Below are 26429 nucleotides of genomic sequence, written 5' to 3'. Positions count from 1 at the left end.
TGCCTGCACCCTGCCCGACCGCTGCCCGTGCTCGGCGCTGCCGCTGCCGGGCGGCTGAATGGAACCCGCCGCCTTATATACGGGGGAAACGCGGCCCGGCCACGCCTCCCGAGGCGGGTTCAGTCTCTTTCCACCTATCAGAGAGGCGGTTTCCCGTCATGATTTGCATATCCCCATGGCAACGCCCCGGGGCGCTTGTCAATCTCGGCGGGGACGGGGCTCGGCGCTGCCGGGGCTCGGGCATCCCCCCCTGCACCCCCCCCTCAGGCATCTCCCCCCCCACCCCCCCACGCCCCGGGTACCACCGGACCCACCATGTGCCTTCACCCCCCACGGCTCCCACCATCCCCCCTGGGCCCAAACCCAGCTGAGGAAACAGCCGGCACAAACCAAAAAAGAAATCCTAATTTTCTCCCAAACAAACGGGAAACATCCAGAAAGGGGATTATTGAGCCCAAATTGGCTGAGGGACCACAGCCTCACACCCCTGGGCGTGCCAGGCATGACATTGGGGTGCAGCCCCTTCCCCATCTTGGACATTGAGGAGCAGCCCAGCATTCTCCCTGGGGCACGGGGAACACTCACCATCCTTGCAGAAAACCTTTTTTTTTTATTTTTTATTATTATTATTTTTTTGGGATGTTCCCCCGGGGAGCAACCGCCTGCACCAAAACCGCCTCCGTGTGTTCCAACCGGGCCTGGACCTCTGGCTTCATGGCTCAAGGAGGTGACACCCTCCCCTGGCATGTGGTGAGGAGCATCACCAGCTCGAGGATGAGGACCATCATCCCAGCATCACCAGTGCCCAAACTGGTCGTGGGGTGCTCAGCCCGGCACAGGATGAGGCCTTGGCCTGGATGCGGCCGCGTTGCTCTGAGTCCTGCCACCTCGTGGCAGCTGCGGCTGCAGCACGGGAGGGATGAGGAGGTTTGGGGTGCCCGGGTGAGGGGTGGGATTAACACCGGGGCGGGGGGTCGGGGACGGGGTCAGGGGCAGCGCTCAGAGGTCAGGGTGAGCGTGGGGGCACTCACCGAGGCTGGGGATGGGGCGCAGCAGCAGCCCGGTTCCAGCTGTGCATCCAGCTGTTCCCCACACTAAAGGTGTTTTGAGGGAAACTGAGGCACGGGGCAGTCGCCAGCGAGTTGTCCCACCTAATCCCAAGGGATGACCGGCCTCATCCCCACCCACCACGTAGCAATCCCCGCTCAGGGCTCAGGATCATCCCCAGTGCCCTGCAGGATGTAACCCAGGTCCCTGTATATCCCAGTCTGGCTGCATCCTGCCCCGCTTCACCCCACAGGCAGCTCCATGGGATGGGGTGTGGGGGGGTGACTGTCCCCTCACCCAGCTGATGGCCAACCCCGCTCAGGTGAGGCTGCTCTCCACAGATGCTAATTAACCATTCAAAAAGAGGGATTATTTAGGCCAAATTAATGCAAAAAAGCTTTTTTTTGAGGGCGGACAAAACCCCTTACCCCGCTGTGTCACCAGCAATTAAAACCCCACATTATTTCTTTGATTGTCTCTGGCCTCTGGAGGGTTCAGGGTGCTCGTTGTCCCCTTTTTAAGCTTCCTCCTCCTATCAAGGTAAAATTGAGTCGGGGCAGATGGGGGGGTTTGTGTCCCCCACCAGGGAGAGTCACGGATACAGGCAAAGCCCCACATGTGTCCCCCAGTGATGCTCAAGTTATTCCATGCTGGAAAACCTGGGACACACATATCCCATATTGGAGACCTCAAACTTGGGCAGGGGATAACAGGGACCCCCCTCCCCCAACTTGTGGGAGGGGGCAAAAAAAGGGGGACACAGAGGGCATCTTGATGGTTTGGAACAAAACACCCTTTTCACCCCCCTTTAACCCCTAATTGCTTAATTGTGTGACCCCAAATGCAGAATTAGTGGGATGTCAGGGTCCCGCACTGGGAAAAGGGGGGGTTCAGGATGTGGCCCCACCTCCCTGTCCCTGGCACCACGTTCCTCCCCTACCTTGGGGGCACCCGGCCCCCATCAGCAGCTGGAGCCACAAAGGGATTAGGAACGGGCTGAGCTCCAACAGGCCCGTCGCTCACCCACGACACCCCCCCTAGCGACACCCCCCCTTTGGGTATTTTTAGTGGCGGGGGAGCGCGGCCGGGCCCCGTGGCATGTCCCCAGCCCTCCCCGCCACACCGAACCGGTCATCTAAGTTTACTTGCAGGCCCTCGAGGCCCTCGAGTGACATAACCAGGTTGGTGGCCACAGGATGGCAGTGGGATGGCGTCACCTTTTACTTTTAGAGCGGGTAGCTCGTGTGCCCCTTTAACCCTTCGAGCAGGGCTGGGTGCCTGTGCGAGCGCTGCCTCAGTTTCCCCAGTTGGTTGAGGATGGGATGATGGTGCTCAGCACCCAGCTTGGGGTGCTGCTGGCTTGCAACATCGGCCCATGGTGAGGGTGATATCCACCACCATGCACCCCATGAGCTGGTGGGACCGTTTTGGTGATGCTCCACCAGCATCTGCAGCACGAATCCAGGCGCTGCTTTGCTGAGAAGGGTGGGAAATGATTTGGGGAGGAGGAAAAATCTTACGAGGAGCGGCTGAGGGAACTGGGGGGGTTTAGTCTGGAGAAGAGGAGGCTGAGGGGAGACCTCATGGCCCTCTGCAACTGCCTGAAAGGAGGGTGCAGAGAGGGGGGATGAGTCTCTTGAGCCAAGGAACAAGCACCAGGACAAGAGGGAATGGCCTCAAGCTGCGCCAGGGCAGGGTCAGACTGGCTCTTAGGAAGGATTTCTTTGCAGAAGGGGTTGTTGGGCGTTGGAATGGGCTGCCCAGGGCAGGGGGGGAGTCCCCATCCCTGGAGGGGTTGAAGAGTCAGGTTGACCCAGCGCTGAGGGATCTGGTGGAGTTGAGACCGGTCAGTGTGAGGTTCATGGTTGGACTGGAGGAGCTTCAAGGTCTTTTCCTTGAACAGATGATTCTGGGATTCTGTGAAAAATCACACAAAGAGGCTGATGCCCATGGTGGACCAGCTATGAGCACCAAGGAGGAGGGCAGGGGACAGCCACCCTGATGACACAGAAAAGCGAGCTGGTGGGTGATGCTGGCACCTGCGTCCCCAGCAGGCGACCAAAAACCGCGCCAGCAGCACCCACCACAAAATAGCATTCCCGAAACGCTGCCCCATGCCACCCCCCTCCCCGCCAAGGCACATCCTTATTGGGGCCCCAGGACATCCCAGCCACGTACCCACCACCACAACATCCCCAGCGTCCCGGGGAGGATGGATAAACCCCCATCGGGGTCCATCACTGAGGCATTGTGGCTGTTGGCAGCAGCGGGGGGAACCCGCCGGGGCTCAGCGACACTTCTCCAGGGGCCACGTTTATCCCCGCTCGGGAAATTAATCACCCCCAAGCAGCGCTTTAACGACAACCAGCAATAAATTACAATTCTCCCCGGGAAGGGAGCAGCGGCGCCGGTGGGCGGCAGAGCCGCGGCTCTCAGCGAGCTACTCATTGCCTCGCTTAATTAGCACGGCGCGAGCCTTAATCCCCGTTAGCCCGCTCATTAGGGAGCCCCGGAAGCACGGAAGCTCCCGGCCACCATCACCCCACACAAGGACTCGCAGCATCATCGTCTCCTCCAGAGCGATTTTTAGTGACTATTTTTTGGGGGGGAAACCACCAGGTGAAGAAACATCTTTTTTGGGTAAGGGGGGTAAAGTTATAATAATTAAAAACGCTGAAAGATTTGGGGAGCAGAGCGGCCCCTCCGCTGGCATCAGCCGGCACCTTGAGGGGATGTTCGTGCTGAAAAAAAGAGCAAAGCCACGAAAAAAAGAGCAAAGCCACACTCCGACGGGGCATCCCGGGGAAGAAACTGTTTATTTACATATCAAAACACACAGGTTAATAAAAGACACTTAATATCAACGGAGACGACGAAGTTTTTATTAAAAAACAGCTTGCTGAACACACACAGGGGTATGAGGGCAGCCCCGGGGTGGGGGGATCTGCTGGTCCTCGCAGTGGCTGGGGGGATGCTGTGGTGCAGACACCCCAAACTGGTCTCCAAGTGGCACTAACCCCCTCACATCGCCCCCAGCAGCGGGCAGTATCCTTAAACAGGAGCCCAGGGAGGTGACAGGCGTTAATGCCATCGCGCCTTTGGTGGCATTTCGTGCCCTGTGTCACCTGAGCCAGGTGCTAAACCCCACCCCCCCGACCCCGAGCTGGGCAGGGGGGGAGCATCCCAGCCTGCAGATGTGGGGTGACGACTCCTCTGGGGGGCCTTCACCTGGGGAAGGGAAAATCCCATGGGGACTCGCTGCCACCCAGTTACGGGGTGGGGGGGGGCACAAAACCGCAGCCATCAGCCTCTCGGTGCACCTGAGCCCGCGGCTCTGTTGCCCACCCCACCGCCGACAGCACCTGGGTGCTGGGTCCCCAGGGAGCCCCAGCGCTCACCCACCTCCCTGCTGATGCCTTTTCCCCGTGATTGAGGAGCAAATCAGCACCCCCCCGTACCCTCCCCAGCACCTCTTGGTAAGGGGAGATCCTGCAGTCATCCCTAAAATCACATCTGTGGCGGGGAGCAGCATCCACCGCCCCGAAATCCCCGTGGAAATTGTACCCACGGATGCAAAAACCCATCGCGCCGGCTCAGCACAATGGTCCCCCCCTGTATTTTGCTCCTGCTTGGATTTGGAGTGACCCCCCAAAAACCCCAAAAGAGCTGGTTTGGGTCTCCCAAGGGAGATCAAACTCTCTTTGGGATGGGGAGAGGTGGGGGTCAGGGTGCAGGCAGCAGCGGGAGAGCAGTTGGTGTGAGCTCAAGGCTGCTCCCAACACACGTTTCCACTAGGGATGCTCTCAGCACACGGCTCCGCTCCGAGAAATCTCCTCCCAAAACCAAGGGGATGGAGCGGGAGGGATGCAGGTGGGCTCTCGGCATGCAGAGATTGGGGTTGAGCTGTGTGGGGGCATTTACACCCCGTTACATCCTGGCACGGTGACTTGTGATCACCGGCCATGCTTGTCCCCAGTATAATGGCTGACCTGGAATCGAGCACGTCAGGTGATGGCATTAAGCTCCTCAGGTCCCCCTGTGTCACCTCATGTCCGGGACAGCAGCAGAACCACAATCTGCGAGAGGACTGATGGGGATGGGACCCTCTTCCCAGCCCCACAAGGAGCCTGGCGGCAGGGTTTGCCTTCAATAAACTGACTGAAAAAGTAATTTATTGGCAAATGAAAATATTTCAAACAAAGCTGCTTCCCTGCAGGAACGGGTTGGTGCTTCCTCACGCTGCCACCCGGCTCCTTGCCAAAATGATGTCCCGGAAAAACAAGATGAGAAGGGGGTGTCGCGTCTGGCCGCGGCATCCTGAGGTAGGTGCCAGGTGGTGCCCGGCTCTGCGGTTCCTGAGCTGGTTGGCTGCCGCAGGATGGGGTCTTGCTCACAGCCGGGGCTTGATCTGCAGCTGTTTGCCTGGAGGGAGGGAAGGAAAAGTGATAGTGGGAGGTGGGTGGCACATCTGGACACCCCTGGGCTTCTCCTGGCCCGGTTGCGGTGGGGTAACACACCGGAGATGGGCCCTGGCAGCACCCACCAACCTCACCTCTGCCACCCTCCTCCAGACGGGTGTTTTCAGAGTCCCGCGAGGATGCCAGTGGCAAAGTTCTCTTCCATTTGATGCTGCCTGGGAGCAGAAAGGAAGAAAAGAGGAGAAAGTCATCGAGGTTGGTTTGGGTCACCTTGGAAATCCCTCGGGATGCGGGTGCAGGAGCATCCTGAGCTCCTCCGCTGCTCCCACGGCCCCGGCGCTTCGTGCTTTAATAGTGAGAAAAGGGAGTAAAAGCTGCCCCAGAGGTGCTGCCACGAGAAGGATTAATTAGTGAGCAAATGGCGAAAAATAAAGGAGCCCACCTTAATTACATGTGTTGCCTCTCATCCTGAAGTGATGATTGTGGTTTCCCCACCGCTCTGCCAGCCCGCTGGTGGGGACTCGTGTGTCCCCAACTGGTGCTCAGCCTGGCCTTGCTGCCCCGTGGCCTTTTCCGCAGCCTTTTGGTGCAGAGTTGGTCCCTTTGGGGTGGGAACGTGTTGAGTCTGGAGCTGATGTCCCCCTCAGCCATGGCTGGGATGGAGGTGGCTGGTTCCCCAAATCCCTGAGCATCCCCAGAAAGCAGCACAGGATGGAGGCACTCGCAGGTCCCTTCCCACCGCAGAGCAAAATCCCCAAGTTATGGGTGAAAAAAGAAAATAAAAAGTAGCCAAACCTTCCAACAGCAGCACAAAGTGAGCATCATGACCTGCTCTGGGGCTGGGCTGGAGCAGGGAAGAGCAGAGCACCACGCTCAGTGCTCTGGCCATGCCAGTGGAGAGGTTTGGGGACCAAACCTTTCAGCCACCCCCAGCATCCTCCCAAGATGCTTTGGGTGATGCGTTCTGCTTGCTGGAGCACTGTCCTCCAACCCTAAGAAGGTCCCAGATGCTCATATAAAGCCAAAACTCCGTGAAGAGCCTCTGGGAGTTGACCTCTTTTCAGGATGAGTCCAGGCACATCCCATGGACCAGGGTGGAGGGCATGAAGTCTTCCTCCATTTCAACCTCAACGCCGGACATACCTTTCTGCAGTTTCTCCTATTTTCCCTCCCTGAAGGATGCGGAGAGGTGGTTATGGGGTTCTACCTACCAGACGGGTGGGTGGTGGGCAGAAGAGTGGCAGCCACTTGGGCAAGAAGACGCCAAGATGAATGCGGTTGGGAAAAGGAGGTTTCCCAGAAAAAAGTACCCGCAGCTTGCTGAGGGATCAGGTTTAGTGGGAAAAGTCCCCTCTTGCTTGGGATTACAGGAGAAGGTTGTGGAGAAGATGGAGGGAATCCAGCTCAAACCCCCTCCAGATGCACAATGGGCCCTGGTTCTGCAAAAACCCAGCGCCGGCGCTTTGCATCCCCACACGACGATGCCCAACATGGAGGGGGGACCATGGGCACCTTCGAGCAGCCTTGAAAGCCCGAAGAAGGAGGTTTTGGGGCAGGGGAGGCAGGAGGGGTGAGGACCCCATGCAAGCATCCAACAACGGAGAGTCACCAAGAGTTTTTCTTTGCTTTTAAACTTGGGTAAACAAACTTGCTTGGAGTCTAAGCCGTCGTGGCAGTGATACATAGCTTTTGAGCTAATTTATGTAAAATAAAGAGGGCTCATTTAGCACCTTTCCACCCTTAATATAACACCCATACATCAGAGGGCTGCACAGCAGCCACGAGGGACTCAGCTATTAGTCACTGGCAACGCAGCCGAATTTGGCTTAGGGGCACAGCGACACCGAGCAGACCCCGCTCGGCCTCTGACCACCCTCCTAATTTTCCAGCTGACCTCAGGTATCCCTTTTGCATCGAGCCAGGTGCTTTCCCCAGCCTGGGATTTCCAAATCCTGCCCCGTTCGCTGTAATTAGGGTCCCGCAGAGCTGCTGCTCATCAAGCCCAAGGGGGTCAAAATCAGCATCTCCTGATTCCTGCCCCACCAGCAACCGCGGCCGTGGTGCCATGGGAACGATGGAAATGGCTCAACTCCCCCTGAACGAGCTGGAAAAAACTTCATTAGCTAATATCCACGCAGTGGCACGATACACACGCTTTGCAATTCAAAGTAAATATGATTACAGAAGTAGAAATATAGATTTCTATTTTTTGGGGGGAGATAAAAAAACAAGGTGATTTTTAAATCGACCGTAATTAGCTTCCCGACTTCGTTACGGGGTTGTATGGAGCCAAGATGCCTTCAGAGCATCCATGACTGATTTCAAACGTATTCTGAGGAGGGCAATAAGGAAATAAACCCAAAATAGGTTGTAAGAGGACTAAACAAGTCCAGTTTTTCACCTCGGATGGAGGGAAGAGATGCTGCTTCTGGAGCAGTGGATGCTTCACCCCGTGGGGAGCAGACAGGGATGGGCAAACGCTGTATCCCGAAACACCCCGTCGTGAAAGCTGGGGGTGGGGACCCAGAGAAAACAGGGGTGTCACTTCACCCACTCCAGCAAACGAAAATATATTTTCCGCTTTTGTGCATGGGAGATCCTGCAAATGGCGTGATCAATCTTGGGTCGCATCGCGCGCCTTCACTCTCTCCCCCCTCCCTCTTCCTTCTGTGCATTTCAGCAGCCACACAATCCATCTTCCAGGAACCAGGTATATAATTTCTAGTTAGCGAAAGCCGGGCTAAGAAACCCCTTTTTCATTACGATGATTGAACTGCTTCCAAAGAGAAGAACCGGGGCTGGATCACGAGCTCTCCATCGAAAGCCGGGTGCCTTTTGCTGAGCTTGTCAGCCTCGCTGGAGAATTAGGACTTCCAGCGCTCTTCCTCCTGATGAAAATCAACATTTATTTTGCCTAAGCCTAAGAAGGTGTCAGGCAGACAGAGAAACTTGCCACTCTTCACGAGGAGAAGGAAGGGAAAAGAAGGAAATCTAATAGAAATATATTATCAAGTCCGAGGAGTGGACAGTGCAGTAAATCACACTTCAGGTGGCACCATTATATTTTTCAATAAAACCTGGCCTTCCCCCAGACGCTGCCGAGCCGAGCGGCTCCAGCTGCACCCGATGGGAAAGTTAAAATAAAATTTCTTTCATCCAGACTCTGATACAGCAGGATTTAAAGGGGTTTAAAGGTGGGGAATCCTCTCGGATGGAGGATAAAAGGAGGTGGGTCTGGTCCTTGTCCCCAGATCCTCTCTCTGCTCACCGCTCCTGATCGCTGAGGGTTTAAAAAATTGCTTCTCTTGTCCCGCTGCGAGGCTGGGAGGCAGCTGCGGAGAGGGAAAGTGGCTGGAGATGCCCCAAATCACCATGGAAGATGCCCAAGCCCCAAAGCCAGGGGATGTAGGGGAAGATGGCTCGCTCACAGCTTTCCAAACTCCACCATCCAGCTATAAAAAGCTCTGTCGGAGGGAAAGCCAGTTATATTGATGCTTTCCCTTCCCAACCAACCTCCAGCCTGATGGGATGTTTCATCTCCATTGCTCTCCCAATGTTGCCAAGGGGGTTTTTGTCCTCTCCTGCATCCAGCTGGGCTCCAGGAAGGGGCTTTGCATAGGGCACGGTACGCACAGCCGCCCCGCTCCTCCCCGAGAGCTGACCCAGTGGGAAATGGTCTCAAATGAAAAACATAATCCCATTCCCAAAGGAGAGTGGGCTAACGAGGTGGCTGCAATTAGCTGTTTTAACAGCCAGCCAGCTAACGCTCCGGTTATTAATACAGCAAAGGGGATGCAAAAGTTTCTACCCGACAGCTCGAAGCACTGAGATGCATCCCAGCATCTTCCTGCCGGATGCTCAAGGCTTAACACTGTGAGGAGGAATCCCCCCCACACCCAATTTTTTCCCCCATTCCCAAAGGAAAAATATCCCTTAACCCCTTCCCAGCTGCTTCAGGGGAGGCCAGAGGCTGAATCTGCCTTGGAAACAGCTTTTTCTTTCGCAGCGAAAACGCTTGGCTCAGTCAGCTCCCGGAGAAACTTAGGCTGGGAGATGACTTTTTTTAATAAATTAAAATGATTATTATTTTTTAATAAAGCCCAAGAACAAAAGGTGAGATGGAAAGGCCAGTAGCAAGGGCTAAGCCCCAGACTTTTCCGCAAATGATTTTTCATACGGAAAAATCAGCTGGGGGGCTGGATCTCCTCGGCTCGATCCTGCACTAAATCCACCTGCGGAAACAACCTCCACCAAAAACACCCCCTGCTGCTGTTCTACCCCGACCTTCTGCCCCTCAAGTGAGGGAAACATCAAGGCTGGGATGTCATGAGAAGCTTTGTCCAGAAGAAAAAATGCTCAGATGTTTTCTTGCTTCCTAACCAGGATGTTTGAAGCGGAGACATGCTGGGGGAGATGTCCCACCGTAGTGCCCATCTCCTGCCACACTTGCAGAGCAGGACATCTGTGCCAGGCCATCCTTTTCATGTTTTTTCTCCTTAATTCCTGATTTTCGGAGGATAAAAGCAACCAGAAAACCAGCCCTGAGCTGCAGCGATGGGAGAGGGGTACGGCAGAGGTGCTTTGTGGTGTGGTGGTACACGTTGACGTGGCCATGATGACATATGGTGAACACCACGTTCGTCCTTTACTGAAGCTTATCCTGAAGAAGGGGGGATTTCACCATCTCGGAGGGCTCTCCCATCTCCAGTTTTTAGGTTATTAAATAATTCCAGGGGGGGAACAACACGGCTGCCAAGTGGCAGCAAGTTGAACAAGAGGGGTCTTCAGAAATCCTGAGCCAAGTCTAAAAGCCCTGGTCTCCAGACCCTCTGCTGCAGGTGGGCGAGACCCTAAAAAAAGGGTAAAAAATTAATATGGAAGAAGTAGATTTCAGTTCTGGCAAAGGAGTGAGACTTGGCAGGTCCGAAAGTTGCCTGCAAATCGATCAGGGAAGAGGATTGGAAACGTGCAGGTGGCTCGGTCCAGGCAGTAAGTAAATCAGAGAAGAGTATTTTTGACAGCCTTTTGTTGGGCTAAGAAACGATGATGCTGATTCAAAGCGAGAGCCCAATTAGGAAAACTCACAGCACTCATCGGGTTTACTGGAAGTTTCAACTAAATTGGCCACTTTGCAATAAGGAAATTAAACGGCAGTGATGTTTCTGACTTTTGGACCTTCCCAAAGCCACCAAGAGTTGAGGAGATTCAACCCCAGCCTTCAACAACACCCAAGTCTGACGGTCCCCCAGGCCTGAGGGTGTCCTGCAGCAGGAGCAGGGGTTTAGTAGGGGGTGGAGATGGAAGAATGGAGGGTGGAGGGGTGGGAGACACGGCCTGCAGAGGGATGGGCAAGGCCCACCAGGGTGAGGTACTTCTGTGAGGTCCACCACCCTGCGCACCAGCCCACCTGTCTCTCCAGGCTGGGAAGGAAGCACCCATGACCAAGAAAATGTCTGAAACCAGTATCCAGGGTGTGTGAAAGCAACCTAAACCACTACAGAGACCCCCACCAAACAGCCCCCAAACCCACAAGGACCTGCTGACTCAGGAGAAGATGCAATTGCTAACGACCCGAGCAGATCCGGCCCGTTAACAGGAAACCAATTAGACTGATACGTGATGTCCTGCTCAAGGGATGGGTGCAGCCGATAGATTTTTGCATTAGAAAAAGCAATTCTATTAGAGGTTTGTTAATTCAGTTATGAAAGAGTCTTGATGCTCTCTAATTAAACTCTCCCTGCATGCCCGACGGAGCGTGTGTTGGCTGAGGGGCTGGCGAGGGAAGGATCAGTCTGCAGCAGGAGAACACAGAAAAGGGAAGAGCAGGGTGTCCATGGGAACATCCCATCACCACCTGTCAGGTGCATGGATCATCCTCTCCACGACAAGAAAGATCTGCCAAACACCAGGAGAAGAGTTGGGAAGGTACCGTCAAGCTCCACGCTGCCCTGGAGTCCTCCTGGCTGATGAGCTGTGCGTGAGGCAGGGAGGGTTCATGGGCACCATCAGGAAGGAAGATGGAGATTTCCTGCTCCCTGTCTGGACCCTGCTAATTTATCCTACGAGAGCAGAAGACCTGAGGGGAAGGCGGTGATGGGAAGGCTGATTTAAGGACAGCAAGGTACATCAAGCATGCTCCTAACTCCCTTTTCTTTTCCTTGAAGACTTCAGGGCTTGGTGTCCTGCTGCCCTTCCTCTCCTTAGCTTGTCCTTGTCCCCTTGGTATCATCTGTTGAGGATCTGGGAGATCCTGTAACTCCCATGAGCTCTCACCATGAGCATCACAGAATCACAGAATCATTCGGGTTGGAAAAGACCCTTGGGATCATCAAGTCCAACCATCAGCCCAACTCTACAAAGTTCTCCCCTACACCATATCTCCCAACAGCTCATCTAAATGACCCTTAAACACATCCAGGGATGGTGACTCCACCACCTCCCTGGGCAGCCTATTCAGCCTATTCAACCTGTCAAAGTGCCTCCCCCTACTCCTGCTATCTCACAGAATCGCAGAATCATCGAGGTTGGAAAAGACCTTGAAGATCATTTAGTCCAACCATTAAAATCTAGTCCAACCATCTCCTACCTGCCTCCTAAGAGGTTCTGCCAAGGGACACATCCCCAGTCACATGTCCTTGACTTCTCAGCCATCACAGGCAGAGACATGATGAGCTGGACCTTATTGTTGAGGTTGGCCAGGTTGAAGCAGGAGGTGGGACTCCATGACCTCCCTGGGTCCTTTCCATCTTATGATACTAAGGGCTGGACTTGGACCTGAAAATGGCCCAGGGCTGCAGGGGAAGGAAGGTGACTGCATGGTCATCCCGTACACACTGGTGGCATCTCCACAGGCACTGAGGAAAAGGTCCTGCCACGTGCATCCCAAGTCGATCAGCTGCCAGAGCAGAATGAAGAGCCAGTGGAGGAACCAGTGGAGAGGGAGAAGCTGGAGCACAGGTCTTATGAGGAGTGGCTGAGGGAACTGGGGAGGTTTAGTCTGGAGAAGAGGAGGCTGAGGGGAGACCTCATGGCCCTCTGCAACTGCCTGAAAGGAGGGTGCAGAGAGGGGGGATGAGTCTCTTGAGCCAAGGAACAAGCGCCAGGCCAAGAGGGAATGGCCTCAAGCTGCGCCAGGGCAGGGTCAGACTGGCTCTTAGGAAGGATTTCTTTGCAGAAGGGGTTGTTGGGCGTTGGAATGGGCTGCCCAGTGCAGGGGGGGAGTCCCCATCCCTGGAGGGGTTGAAGAGTCGGGTTGACCCAGTGCTGAGGGATCTGGTGGAGTTGAGAACGGTCAGTGTGAGGTTCATGTTTGGACTGGATGATCTTCAAGGTCTTTTCCAATCTTGATGATTCTGGGATTCTGTGAAGCTCTTGTGGTCAGAAGCCTTCGTGGCATCTGCTCTAGGAGATCTCCATCACGGGGGCCACAGGGCACCAGCTCGCTCCGTTGCAACACCTCTGCCACATCAGTGATCAGATGGCACATGACATGCGACAGCCTCGGCGTTGGCACAGGGATGCAGCACCCTGGCAGCCACACGCCCGCGTGGAGATGATGTAGCTGCCCCCGAAACACAAAGGAGATAGTTTATCTGCTCCTCTCATGCCTAAACTCATCCCTGGCTCTCCCTCAGCCCGCCCGGATGTTTCCACCCTGCAGCTCCCTGAGCCACCCACAAACCACCAATGAAGCTTCAGAGCTCTTGCGAATTAGAATACAGCAAATGGGGAAATTGAGGCATGCAGAGATCAAACACAACTATCCTGCCAAAAGTTCCTGCATAAAGATTTCAGTTGCTCTTGCCTGTAGAGGCTAAAATTACTGTGAGCAAAGATCTCTGATGATCTGCAACCATCTCCCATCAGTCTGACCTGCCCCCGCGACCCACGAGGGGACCAGGAACCCCTGGAATCAAGGGGCTGATGATTCCTCCTGAGTCAAGGAGTTATTGCCACCCTTTCGGTGATGCACCAAGACCTTCAAGCAGGTTCCTCAAAAGTTGGGACACCCAGGAAAGAGCTTCTCCAGCACCTAGGCCAGACTCTGGGGAAGAGAGGTCCTTTGCAGTAACCTACTGACAAATGTTGATCATAACACCCCCAGCAGCAGTGGGGGAGACCCAGCAGGAGCCTGCTCAGAAAGGGGGTGCTGTCAATGACAAGTCAATGGAGGGAACCTGGAGGAGAAACGTATACAGGAGGAGCAGAAAGGCTGGGAAGACTGTGTGGGACAGAACAGCTGCCCTCAACCAAGTTGTGGGAGATCCAGAGGCCATGGAGGTGGCCCCACCTGAAGAAGAGGCCATGGATGTGGTCCCACCCAAAGAAGAAGCCACGGAGATGGACCAGCTGCAGGTGCAGCCATTGGCCTGTGACTTCATCATGGCCAAGGTCTTTTCCAAAAAGAGGCAACAAGCCCCACCAGGAAGTCCAAGACCTCTGCTCCCCACCAGCCAGGACTCAAGATCCTCAGAGAAGTCCAAGATGGCTCAGATGCCTCCTGAAGGTAACTCGGATGGAGGAGACAGAACTGGGGGGTTTCTGTCTGGAGAAGAGAAGACTAATGGGGAATTGCTGTCTTCAACTCCCTGTCTTCAACTGTGCTCAAATAATCACTGTTTTCAGTTACCTAAAGGCAGTTGAAGATGGAGCCAGACTCTCCATGGAAGTGCACAAGGGATGATGGATCAATAAAATTAAATTATATAAAAAATCGTTCCCCTCAATAAACAAAAGGCTTCAGATTTATCATGAAGTCCAAGTTCAGCACTGAGGTCTGCACTAAACGCTTCATTAGCAGTGCTTTTCTGGATCGGGCTAATTTGGTAGCGCTGTGAAAACATCCAACACTTGCGAGACCACACCTGGAGTTCTGTGGCCTCCCCAGTACAGAAGAACATGGACATACTGGAGCCAGTTCAGTGGATGCCACCAAGATGGTTGGGGTTGGAGCACAGGATGTATGAGGAGATGTTCGTGACCATGCAGAGAAACCAGTTCCCTGTATTTTATCTACAAAAACATTTCCTCCATGACCCTACCAAGAGGACCAAACTCCTCTGGTGGGACAAAAGTCCCACCAAGGTCAAAGCTGACAGCAGATGCCAGCTCCTGTCATCCTGGGACAACCCCCTTGTGTCCCAGCCCTCCATCCCCAACCACACTGAAGCTCCCTGGAAGGCTCCAGGGCATCTGCCGCCGGTTCACACCGATCAAAAGGGTCAGTTGTCTCACCTGGCTGCCAAAATAACTTTGGGATCAAAAAGTTGGTGTCAGAAGCAGTGTTAAAGGAGATGCTGCAGGCGATGGAGAACATCCAAGGGGAACCGGCCACATCCACACAGACAGTTGGCAGCCCCGGTTTTCTCCTAAATTCCAAGAGCTGGGGATGGTTGGACCTGGATCTGGCACCAAGGGTTGCCTATCCTTGCAGTCCCAGGCCCCACTGTGGGTGGCTCTCAAGCACAGGTCCAGCCCGGCAGAGAAAGGGGGAGATTTGCATTTCCAAAGTTATTCCTCCAGAAGTGAAAGCTGTAAACAAACCCAGAAGCACTGCACCTCCACGAATTCCTCCAAAGCTAAAGCGTTTGAGCGTGCTCAGCGGAGCCGTTAAAAAAGACTGTAGCGAGCATCTTCCATTAACGTTACGACCGTGAAATATGACAATAAAATGATAGCCGTATGGTCGCAAATTTGCAGCCCGCCGAGTTGCTAGGGGTTTATCGTCACTCAAACGTGCAGAGAGCTGTAAAATGTTTACAGAAAGGGTCGTTTGCAGCTATAAAATCCTCTTTTCTCTCCTAAACAAGGCTGAGTGGAGCCATTTACAAACCCCTGAATGTTCATCGGGGGAGAGGGGAACATCTGTTCTCTCCAGGAGTTTTCAGTGATCTTCTCGAACAAATTAACTAAAATGGGTGCTTTCTAATTAAATTAGCACTCGATTGGAATGGTTTGCATTGGTGCGCTTGCTTACAATTAGCGCGGGGAGGCCAGTTAGGCTCCAGCATAGGCTATTTAACTGGAAGGTGAAATATGGAAAAGCCCATTACCTGGAAACGGGTATCGGAGGGGTAAGGGAGCCTGTGCTCCCTCCGGCTCTGCCCTCCCGGATGGAGAACACAACGAGGTGAAGGATGGATGGGATGCCACCAAGCCCATCCTTCCCAGATGGGATGCTCGGCTGGAAGCATTTTGCTCTCCCAGTGCCTCATGGATGGGCTTTTTGGAGGACGCTCAGAACCAGCGTCCTCCAATTACTCCTCCGACTTCAAATGACAAGGCTCCTCTTGCAACCTGGAGACCCTCCCCATGGGAGGAGCAGTGGGCTCAGCTCCTTGCATGCAGACCACATCACTCCTTTCCAGTACCCTTCTTCTATATCCCAAGGCCAGAGGCTGCAGACTCCCACCGAGACCCCACAAGCTGATGGTGTTGCCCACGCTGGTCCTTAAAGGTCATGTCCAAACCCCCACTCCATCCCTCCCGCACACAGAGATGGTGTTTTTCTTCATTCCTCCTGCATTTACCAGTATTAAAAGGGCATTTTCTCAAATTGTGACCATTTAACCAAGCAATTCAGATCACTCCGTAATAATAACCTGTCCTCCTCCTTATTTACTACCCCACTAATTTTCATGTCACCTTCAGGCTTTACAAGCAGAAACCAAATATTATCCTTGGTACAAAGGCTGCAGCGGGGAAGGTGCAGACCCCCAAACTCCACCACAGACACCAGCTACTACCTAGAGCTACTCCAGGCCTCATCCTGACCACCCACTCAGCTCAAAACAGCACCTCAAGCTCATAAGCACTAGTCCTGGTGATTTGGCCACCATGAAGCATTTGGTCCTTTAGCAGCATCAGCGGCCTCATCCTGTGCCCTCTCGGGATGATGGATTGTTAGTGGACAGGGGCTCCTTTTCTCTCATTAGGTTATGGGGGTCCCCTGCTGCTGCTGTGCCCTCAAGCCCTTTTGTGTGTTGAGATGAGACTTTAATTACCAAGTGCACCCCAGTGCTGAACACAAGCAAAGCTGGGCACCCAACAGCATCCTTGCACCCGGACTCACCGCGCGTGATCGCTGCATGCGTTTGGCATGGAAACTGCTTCATCATCAGATGATTTTACAGCCATCTGCAATTCCCGCCTGGTTGTCCTTTCCTTTGGATCCTCCAGTATCTGCTTTCTTGATGCTGTGGGCTCCTTGGGCAAAGGTGAAGGAGCATGGAGGGATGCGTGCCCCAACCCCGTACCCACTAGCTCCCCGTAGCCTTCCTCCCAACATCCCTGGACTGAACCAGCTCTTTCTACTCATCCTCCCACCCAAAATGCCTGGAAATATCATCCTCCCCTGAATCACAGAATCACAGAATCATCTTTTCAAGGAAAAGACCTTGAAGATCATCCAGTCCAACCATTAACCTCACACTGACCATTCCCAACTCCACCAGATCCCTCAGCGCTGGCTCAACCCGACTCTTCAACCCCTCCAGGGATGGGGACTCCCCCCCTGCCCTGGGCAGCCCATTCCAACGCCCAACAACCCCTTCTGCAAAGAAATCCTTCCTAAGAGCCAGTCTGACCCTGCCCTGCCGCAGCTTGAGGCCATTCCCTCTTGGCCTGGTGCTTGTTCCTTGGCTCAAGAGACTCATCCCCCCTCTCTGCACCCTCCTTTCAGGCAGTTGCAGAGGGCCATGAGGTCTCCCCTCAGCCTCCTCTTCTCCACACTAAACCCCCCCAGTTCCCTCAGCCGCTCCCCATCAGACCTGTGCTCCAGACCCTGCACCAGCTCTGTTGCCCTTCTCCGGACACGCTTGAGTCATTCCATGTCCTTTTGGGAGTTAGGGGCCCAAAACTGAACCCAGCCATCGAGGGACGGCCTCACCAGTGCTGAGTAAAGGGGTAAGACTCCTTCCCTGTCCCTGCTGGACATGCTATTGCTGATACAAAATGTGCAATCCAGAGTGAAGAGGAAAAGTATGCCCTCGCTGCCAGGGTGATGCCTCTGCCCTCTCGACCGAGTTACTCCAGGCTGCCAGGCGTAATCCAGGGCGTTCCAACAGCTTTCTTGTCCACGGATTAATTGCTCCGTCTTCATCAAAGAGATAAAAAAACCCCGATTAAGCCGCTGCTTTAGGAGCGTTTCCCTGGTCCTGCCGCCGAGATCAAAAGGGAGTTGAACCAGGGCCAAGGAGAGGGAAGGAGGGAGGCGTGTGTGGGGGAGAAATCCCTGGAAAGGAAAGCCAAGTGCTTCTCCCCGCGTCGCGGCGAGGAGCTTTCACATCCGTAACACGCCGCGGTTCGACAGCGCACATGCTCGCCTGTGACTTCAGGAATATGTTGCTAATCCTGGGAATTTTCTTTCCGACAGCGTTAAGGCATCTCAGCCTTCCCTGGCTCGAAGCGCTTTGTGGTCGAGCCAGGCAAAGCCTCACAGATCCTCGGTAGCCGCTTACGGACGACCGTGCAAATGCTCCAGCCTGGCTTTCGGCGCTGAATTCATCCCTTCTCCCAGTGGGACCCTGTTCTGGCTGCATGCTCAGCCAGAGGTGGCACAGGATTGAAGACAGGGAGGGATGCTCCAGCCCTTCGGTTCATACTGAGCCATATATTGTGGGGATTTCATCATTACTGCCACAAAATATTTTGATTTCTGAGCCAGATGCTGCCTCCCTTTCTGCGATGCTGCTCAGGAGATGCAGCTGCTGCACAATCCCTCCAGCGAAGGACAGGAGATGAACAGGAAAGTGTGAAGCACCGTCCAGCCAAAAATCTCCTACCCAGTGCTTGGAAAGACCAGGCACAATCTCTGCCTCACCATCTCCATCACCTCTGTTCCTGCAGATGCTTCCCCACATTGCCCCAAAGTCCCGTCCCTTCCCACAGAGCTGCTAGTGATTAAGGGATTTTCCAGTCTAAAAGCTGAATTAGAAGAGGAGGAACCAAGGAAGATGTTGGAGAAACAGAAATGCAGTTAACCTCCACCATGAGCCACTTTGCAGAGAAACAAAGATGTTTCTTCTCATTGCTTCAACAATTTTCTCCTTTTTCTTTTTTTTTCCCACAGTCAGTTCAAACAGTTGAAACATTTCCCTGAACTTTTCCAAAAACTAAAAAAATGTCGAGGCAGAAGCCTCATACGTCGGAGTTTGTAAGAAGTTTTGTTCATCCTAAAATCACATTTTCCAAAAATTTTACTGATTTCCAAAGCCTCTTCCCCCACCTTTAAACAAAAGAACAAAGCAGATAATCTCAGACTAACATGGCTCTTCCTTCAAACTTGCAACCTGCAACCACCCCATCCCATCTCCCACCAGGATTGTTTTTATTTCAAAGCTTCAAAGCTGTTTCCCATCAGGAAACACGTGTGATGGATGGTCCAGAGGTCCTTCTGTGGGTCCAGCAGGAAGGCAGAGCATCACTACACTCCTCTGAAACACCCTCCTACTAGGAACCGCTACGGTTCTATCACAGGAACAAGACTGGATTCATCATTGGATCATTTACAGGACAAGGAAGAAGGAGCCGATGATAAAAGATGGGGACAAAACCCCACCGTGTGTTTTCGGGAGCAGAGCCAGGGGCTCCTGCCCCTGCATGCACAGAGACGCAAGTCCCGATTGCCATCCCAGTTTGGGCTCCCAGCATTAACTGGTTTGGTGACTCACAAGGAACACTGATCCCACCAAAACCCACGGAGAGCAGTGGGGGAATAACTCACCCGCTCAGGGAATCGCAGCAGCTCGGAGCACACGTGAGCAAAAGCAGAGCAAGCGCTCCCTACCTGGCTCGTCCTCTGTCTCGTCCTCATCCGTCTCCACTTTGCAGCCCTGGTCACTGGGGGATGATGAGGACTGGAGGGAGATGAAGGACGGCAGCTTTTGCAGTCGGCTGGTTGGCGAGGTGCCCGCCTCTTTCCAAAACTTCACCTCTTGCTCTCCGCCGGAGGGTCCGGGCATTTCTCCATCATCATGGAGCTGAGATGGAGCATTCCTGTAGGAGGCACATGGGAAAAATAATAAGGAAAAATAAAACAATCCCACTTGGCCATGCTGGGCATGGAATCACGTGCACTGGAAGAGGCTGGGGCGAAGCACTGGAGCTGCACACGGAAGCTCCCCAGGTTCCATCCCGGGCTGCTCCGTATCTCTGATTTCCCAGGAGCCAGCTCAGATTCAGCCAGAGTTTCTCATTCCCCAGCTGCATTCCCTCGCCCTGTGCTTCCCTGAAAGTTTTCCAGCTCTCAGATGCTCATGGAGGTGCTGGGCTCTTGTTCGGGTGCTGGCTGGGCAGAGGAGAGGGGAGATGGAGGGTGTGGGGAGCAGAGATGGCTCGGAGACGCCCCACTGGGCTTGGCTCAGCCCCAACCCTGCCGCCCTTCTACAAGCCCAGCTAATGTGACACTTCAGCTCGTTCGACATCTCCGACAACGGTGCCAATAAAGGAAAAAAAATACCTCCCGAGCAGCTTCCAAGCTCAGGCGTGCTCCCTTCCCAGCGGAGGATGCCAGGAGCTGGCCCCGGGAGGGGAGGAGGGTCCCTCCCCACTGCCCAGCCCCGCGCTCATGCCTCCTTACCTAAAAAGAGCAAGGAGCTATCTTACATTTCGTTCACACCGGGGACGTGAGCTGAGTGTCATTCCAAGGCTCTTCTGTCACCCAGGATAAGTTCGGAGACCCACTGAGCGCTCATCCCCCTCTGCTACCTTACAAGGCAGGGCCAGGATGAGGCCCAGGACCGGGCCAGAGCATGGACCAGCTCCCAGGTCCCCTCACTTCCATCCTACCTTCACCCCCACATCCCACTGCGAAGAGCCGTGGAGGAGCCAAGCATCCAAGCCAGTATTTTCTCCTCCCACTAAGCAGGACTATTAGATTTTGGCTTTTAAAGCCAAATTTCAACTTGGCTTTAATTTTAATTACATTGGGATGGAGTCATTGTGCAGACAGGGCTCAGGGGTGAGGGCAGAGGAAGGCAAGGATGTGGCAACCTTAAGAAAATCTGTCACCCTGTGAGGATGAGGACTAACGTGTCCATCACCAGCTGTGGCTCCATCCCAGCACCCAAAAGCATCAGAGAGAGCTCAGAGAGCTTCCAAGGATTAACCAAGGACCCAGCCCAGCATCAAAGGGTTTTACAAAGCCTATCCTGTCTCCATGGCTGCTTCTTCAGGCAGTTGAGTCCAGCCCCGAGGGCAAGACCCTCCATTTCAGACCAAGGGCTCAGCTCTGCTCTCCGCCGCAGCAGTGAGGATGATGGTTTTCAGTTTCCCACAGAGCTACGGATAAGCTGTACCCGCTTCCGGCAGCGGAGTCTCCATCAGGGCTCCTCCATCTCCCAGGAGGAAGGTCTACAAAAGCCTCAGAGATACCTGGAGGTGCCGAAGCAGCGTATTTCTAAGGGTGAAGATACCCACACTCCAACGGCACGCATCAGGTAGCAAGACACGACCTCTCTTTCTTCTCCATCAGCTCTGCCTGGAGACCTCTCCCTCGAGCACGGACCCTGCCCAACCCTATAGCCTGTGGTGGCTCTATCAGGAAGGCACCACAGTGACCTAACGTCTTAAAATAAACCAGCACACGGATGGATACACATCTGGAAAAGGAAACATCCAGAGCTGGCTGGGAAGAAAACTGTTTAAGAGCAGCAAAGTGAGTTTCTTCTGCTTTTTCCTACCTGCCCTTCTCCTCCCAGACCCGTCTCCACTTCGAGGGGTGGTCGCTGCGGTCACCATCTTCTGTCTCTCTTGGGTGGCGCTTCTTCTGTGGGTGCAGCAGCTTGCACCGGGCACCCCTGGGGCAGACGCCTTTCTTGGCAAAGTCGGGGCAAACCAGTGTGTGCTTCTTCTTGCACTGCGAGGGGAAAAGAGAGCAACGTTGGGAAAGGTGGCGAAAGCCCTGTGGGGAGCACAGATTCTCAGGGCTGGGCTCCTTCAGGTGGCACCAACATTTTGCTAAAGGAAGAGAAGGATGTGTTGGTGCTTCCTTCTCTGTATTAAAATACTATCCCATGCCAAAATACTATTAAAAAATATGAGTCTCTCTGGGAGACACTACACACTCACCCACACCTTTAAAAGTGCCTGATTTTATGGACACAAACCACCAAAGTCTTAACAGCAATGATCTACCCCCAAGATGGTGCTGCTGAGAGGTCCCAAAGAGGTTATCTGGGCTGGAGAAGCTGGTTTCAGAGAGGACACTGGGTTTTCCTGTCCCAAACATGCCTGGGATGTGGAAAGGAGCAGGAAAGAGCAGGAATGAAGCATAGCTGGAAAGCTGCCACTCAGAGAGGGACAGGGGGGGGTTGATTGCCAGCCAGTTGAACAGGAGCCAGCAGTGTGCCCAGGTGACCAAGAAGGCCAATGGCATCCTGGCTTGTATCAGCAATAGCGTGGCCAGCGGGGACAGGGAAGGGATCTTACCCCTGTACTCGGCACTGGTGAGGCTGCCCCTCGATGGCTGGGTTCAGTTTTGGGCCCCTCACTCCAAAAAGGACATGGAATGACTCAAGCGTGTCCAGAGAAGGGCAACGGAGCTGGTGCAGGGTCTGGAGCACAGGTGTGATGGGGAGCGGCTGAGGGAACTGGGGGGGTTTAGTGTGGAGAAGAGGAGGCTGAGGGGAGACTTCATGGCCCTCTGCAACTGCCTGAAAGGAGGGTGCAGAGAGGGGGGATGAGTCTCTTGAGCCAAGGACCCAGCGGCAGGCCAAGAGGGAATGGCCTCAAGCTGCGCCAGGGCAGGGTCAGACTGGCTCTTAGGAAGTATTTCTTTGCAGAAGGGGGTGTTGGGCGTTGGAATGGGCTGCCCAGGGCAGGGGGGGAGTCCCCATCCCTGGAGGGGTTGAAGAGTCAGGTTGACCCAGCGCTGAGGGATCTGGTGGAGTTGAGACCGGTCAGTGTGAGGTTCATGGTTGGGCTGGAGGATCTTCAAGGTCTTTTCCAACCGAGATGATTCTGTGATATGTTCCTTTCCAGACTTATTTTGGAACTGCTGCCTAGACCAGACTCCTGCTGAAGGTGGCCCAGGGCTGGAGCTCAGCATGGTCTGCTTAGATCTTGGGAATGAGCTTGGCTGACGCTCTCCTGTCCAGGGACGCTTAGCGTGGCCAGGGCACGGCACTGGCAAAACAACGGCATCACGATGTTCACCCCTAAAAGTGTTTCTGCACTGCCAGCCCTGTGTTTTGGTGGCTCCAAGTAGCAACATTCACAGCCATCCCCACAGCCACCGGCTGTGGTGGTGGGAGGGAGACATCAGCAGTGCTCCACAGCTTTCCCCAGACAAGGCTTTCTGCTGGGAAATGGCACTTTTTGGCAGCAGGAAAGGCAGGAAGAGATGCAGGCAGGGCAGAGGAGACATCTTCAGGTATGATTTCTATCTGGGTGGCTGGGAACATTGGCCGGGGCAAGGGAGAAAGAACAGCCTCTTCCTAATCTCCAATGTGTTCCCAACACCGTGATAGCGACACCCAGCAACCCAGAGAGCTTGTCCTAGTGTATCCCAAGGGATGGAGGGTGGGAGCAGGTCCTGGAGCTCTGCTGAGCCCCGTGATGTCCAGGGGGACCCACACCCACCCAGGATGCTCTGTCCCACCCCACCTGATGAGCCCACCTTGGCTCTCGCAGGCCAACAGGCACCACGTCACAACACCTATGGCAAGACACAACCCAACACACACGGCGCGATGAAGGGTCCACAACACCAGGATCCATTTGCCTGTTCACCTTCTCCACAAGCAAAGACACAGCCTGCTTTTCCCCCACATGGGTCCTTCCACACTTGGATGCCCACACTGCAAACCTCCTTGCTACAGAGTAGTAAAGATCACAAAATCACAGAATCATCTAGGCTGAAAAAGACCTTGAAGATCACCTAGTCCAACCATTAAAGAAGCTTAAATTTTGCATAGGTTTGGGGAAAAAATGGGACAAATCCACGAAAAGAGAAACACAGTGAGGGTTTCAGCATGATCATTATTGCCTGTTTATAAAAATGCATCTTCCCGACAATGCGGGATGTAGGTGAGCTCCTGCCCTTTTAACACAACTTGACTTTGGGGGAATGGGAGCAGCTCCCCACGCTGACCTTTGGGATTAAGCGGCAGCCCCGCTGAGCTGTGGGAGATCTCTCCTCAAAAGGGCAGAAGAGTTTGGCAGCTCTGCTGCCTGGAGCTGATTGCTGAAGTCAGCAGAGGAGCAAGGAGCTCGTCTGCTGGAGGTTGGGGATGGCGTTGAGCAGCAGGAGGGCTGGGGATCCAGATGGACACATGGACATTGGCTCAATAGGGGGGACAGCGCAGTGACAGCACGGCGTTTCCACTAAAAATTCACTAAAAATCCCAGTTTCTATGACGTATCCCCTCTATATGAAGGAGATTCAATGGCAAATAAGTCTACAAGCCAATGGGCAACCTGAGAGTAGAGTCAGCTCTAAACAGTGCCCAGGCTCTGCTGTTACTCCAAAATCTTATGTTTCATAGAATCATAGAATGGTTTGGGTTAGAAGTGACCTTTCAAAATCATCTAGTCCAACTCCCCTGCCATGGGTAGGAATATCTTTTACTAGATCAGGTTGCTCAAAGCCCCGTCCAAGTTTCCAGGGAGGGGGCATCCACAGTTTCCCTGGACAACCTGGTCCAGTGTCTCACCACCCTCATCATAAAATATTTCTTCCTTATGTCCAATCTAAACCTACCCTCGTCAGTTTAAAACCATTACCCCTTGTCCTGTCACCACACACCCTACTAAAAAGTCCCTCCCCATTTTTCTTATCAGTCCCCTTTAAGTACTGGGAGGCCGCTCTAAGGTCTCCCCGGAGCCTTCTCTTCTCCAGCTGAACCCCCCCAACTCTCTCAGCCTTTCCCCCCAGCAGAGCTGCTCCAGCCCTCGGACCATTTCCGTGTCCCTCCTCTGGCCCCGCTCCAACAGCTCCATGTCTGTCCTGTGCTGGGGACCCCAGAGCTGGACGCAGGGCTGCGGGGGGTCTCACCAGAGCGGAGTAGAGGGGGAGAATCCTCTCCCTCGACCTGCTGGCCACGCTGCTTGGGACACAGCTCAGGAGATAGTTTGCTCTTCTCCACCAACGGACCAGCACTGGAAAAGCATCACTAGAGACTAGAGCACTGCAGCTGTGCAGGCAAGGCCAGCTCCTGCCTGTCCCAAGCTGGTAAGAACACTGATGCTTATTTTGGGTATGGAAAAACCATCTCCTCCAGCACAAAAAGCTCTGTTTAAACAGCCATTCTCTTGCAAAACACCTAGAAAACATACATTTAAGTCAAGCAGAGGTTTGGGAGAACAGCTTTCAGTTTTTCCCTATCTTTTTCCCAACTTGTGCTGGTCCAGACACCTCCACCTGCAGACAGGATATGGCCCAGACCAAGAATAAATGCTTGAAAAGGCAGCGACAGGACAGCTTTCAGGGGCAGTAATTTCTTCCAAAATATTAGTAAGCAGAAAAGCAAACCCCTCAACCCGATAATTGCTTTAAAAATAAGTGAAACAAATTAGGGGAGAGAAAAAATAAAGGCAACGTCCCGTTAGGGATTGAAGGCTGGGATGAATGCGGGGGCTGCCAGGCGATGGAGAGCTGGGCAGGTTGAAAGCTGAGACAGCGCAGGGCCAGCTGAGATCATCTGCATGGACAAGACCTGGAAACCCCTATGGTTTATCTTCTCATTCCCCTTTTCCCCACATGCTTTGCCCAAAGCCATTCTTTATTTGGATGGGCAGTGATAGATGATGATGCCTGCTTAGAAATTACACGACTCTGATGGTGCAGGACGGGCAGAGCTGTTGAGCCCCTTTGCCAGGGCAAGTGGATCCCAAGGGAAGCATAAGCAAAACCTGAGGACTTCGTGTTTCATACAGTATCTGGCAGCAAAAGAGGGCGGGATGGGTTCTTGGGCTGTATGATCACGTTTCTGACTGGCGTCAACACAAAATAGTTCCCGTGTTGTCTTTATAGCTGGGGCCAGCTTTAATTCAACGGCACTGATCTCACGTGACGGCAAGTTGGCCTGATGGTACATCAGACCTAGTGCACGGAAGGTTTCTAGTCCACCATCACCTCCAGCTCTCTGTCCTTGTGATGGTGGTGACACTCTGAAGGCCCCCTATTAATTATGAACTCATCTGATGTCCATTATTGTTATTTATTGCCAGTGCAGCAGCTCTTCAGAGCCCTGTCCAAGGATGCAAGATCTGCTTCTGTAGAGAAGTTTCCAGCACAAAATGGTCTTGGAAAGGAGAAGAACAGGAAAAAGAGCCCTGGCCTCAAAAAGCCACGTGGGTGCCTCACAGTCACAGCTGGCGGTGATGTTGCTACGCCAAGGAATGATGCTATTTTGGGGAAAAGCTGAGAAATGTGGCTGTTTCTTCCCAGTGGGGCACCCGAGGGACCGGTTACAAATCCTTGTGGGGCAGAGGGGATGGTGCTGTAGTCCCGGCTGGGTGCCGGGATCGGGATGTGCCACCTCCCCAGTGCTCTCACTGGCACCAACCTCCAAGTCAATCATCGTACCAGACCACGTTTATTGGCTCCACGGCAAAAAGATACTTAATAAAGAAAACAAACCATGTGCGACTAATCCCAGGGCCGTGTCCCCAGCTCAGGTTTCTAATGGCTTTTCCATGCCGCTCCCAGCACTCAGCCCCTTCTTCCGTAATGCCCCGTCCATTGCCGCTGTTTCAAGGCTGGGATGGTGAGGCTGGGATTGCCTCCCCGCCGGGCTTGGTGGCTGGAAAAACCCCTTCTGTTTATTTACGGTACCTCTTGTGCTCTTGCCCTGCGTGCCAGAGCAAACACGCTGCGGCTGGGTTGCTGTAGGGTGGTTTGCTGGTCGCTGCGTGTCAGCCAGGGTGAAGCCCAGCGGGGCTGCGGGGTGGCGGGCACGACCTCATGCTGGGGGCCATCCGATCCCTTCCACCTGTCAGGGTGGCTAATTATATCCTCATGGG

The 26429-nt window shown here is 53.9% G+C and overlaps 1 protein-coding gene across 8 annotated transcripts in view; it reads right to left on the bottom strand.

Annotated features, from left to right (window-relative positions):
* Positions 1 to 3835: 3835 nt before the first annotated feature.
* Positions 3836 to 26429, bottom strand: part of ZC3H3 (zinc finger CCCH-type containing 3) — a 182369-nt gene continuing 159775 nt past the window's right edge. For 5 of the 8 annotated variants that reach the window (XM_074828309.1, XM_074828692.1, XM_074828600.1 and 2 more), the window contains 3 exons: positions 21146 to 21321; positions 19252 to 19460; positions 17180 to 17559 (listed from right to left, as the gene is read on the bottom strand). In XM_074828309.1, the coding sequence (XP_074684410.1) occupies positions 17402 to 17559; positions 19252 to 19460; positions 21146 to 21321 (543 nt within the window). In that variant the 3' untranslated portion in view covers positions 17180 to 17401. The other 3 variants (XM_074828424.1, XM_074828871.1, XM_074828511.1) reach the window with 3 other exon arrangements.

Source organism: Strix aluco, chromosome 1 (assembly GCF_031877795.1).
Source record: "Strix aluco isolate bStrAlu1 chromosome 1, bStrAlu1.hap1, whole genome shotgun sequence".
Classification (NCBI taxonomy): Eukaryota; Metazoa; Chordata; class Aves; order Strigiformes; family Strigidae; genus Strix; species Strix aluco.
Note: the sequence above shows the minus strand (reverse complement) of the source record. Positions and strands in the feature narration are given on the sequence as shown.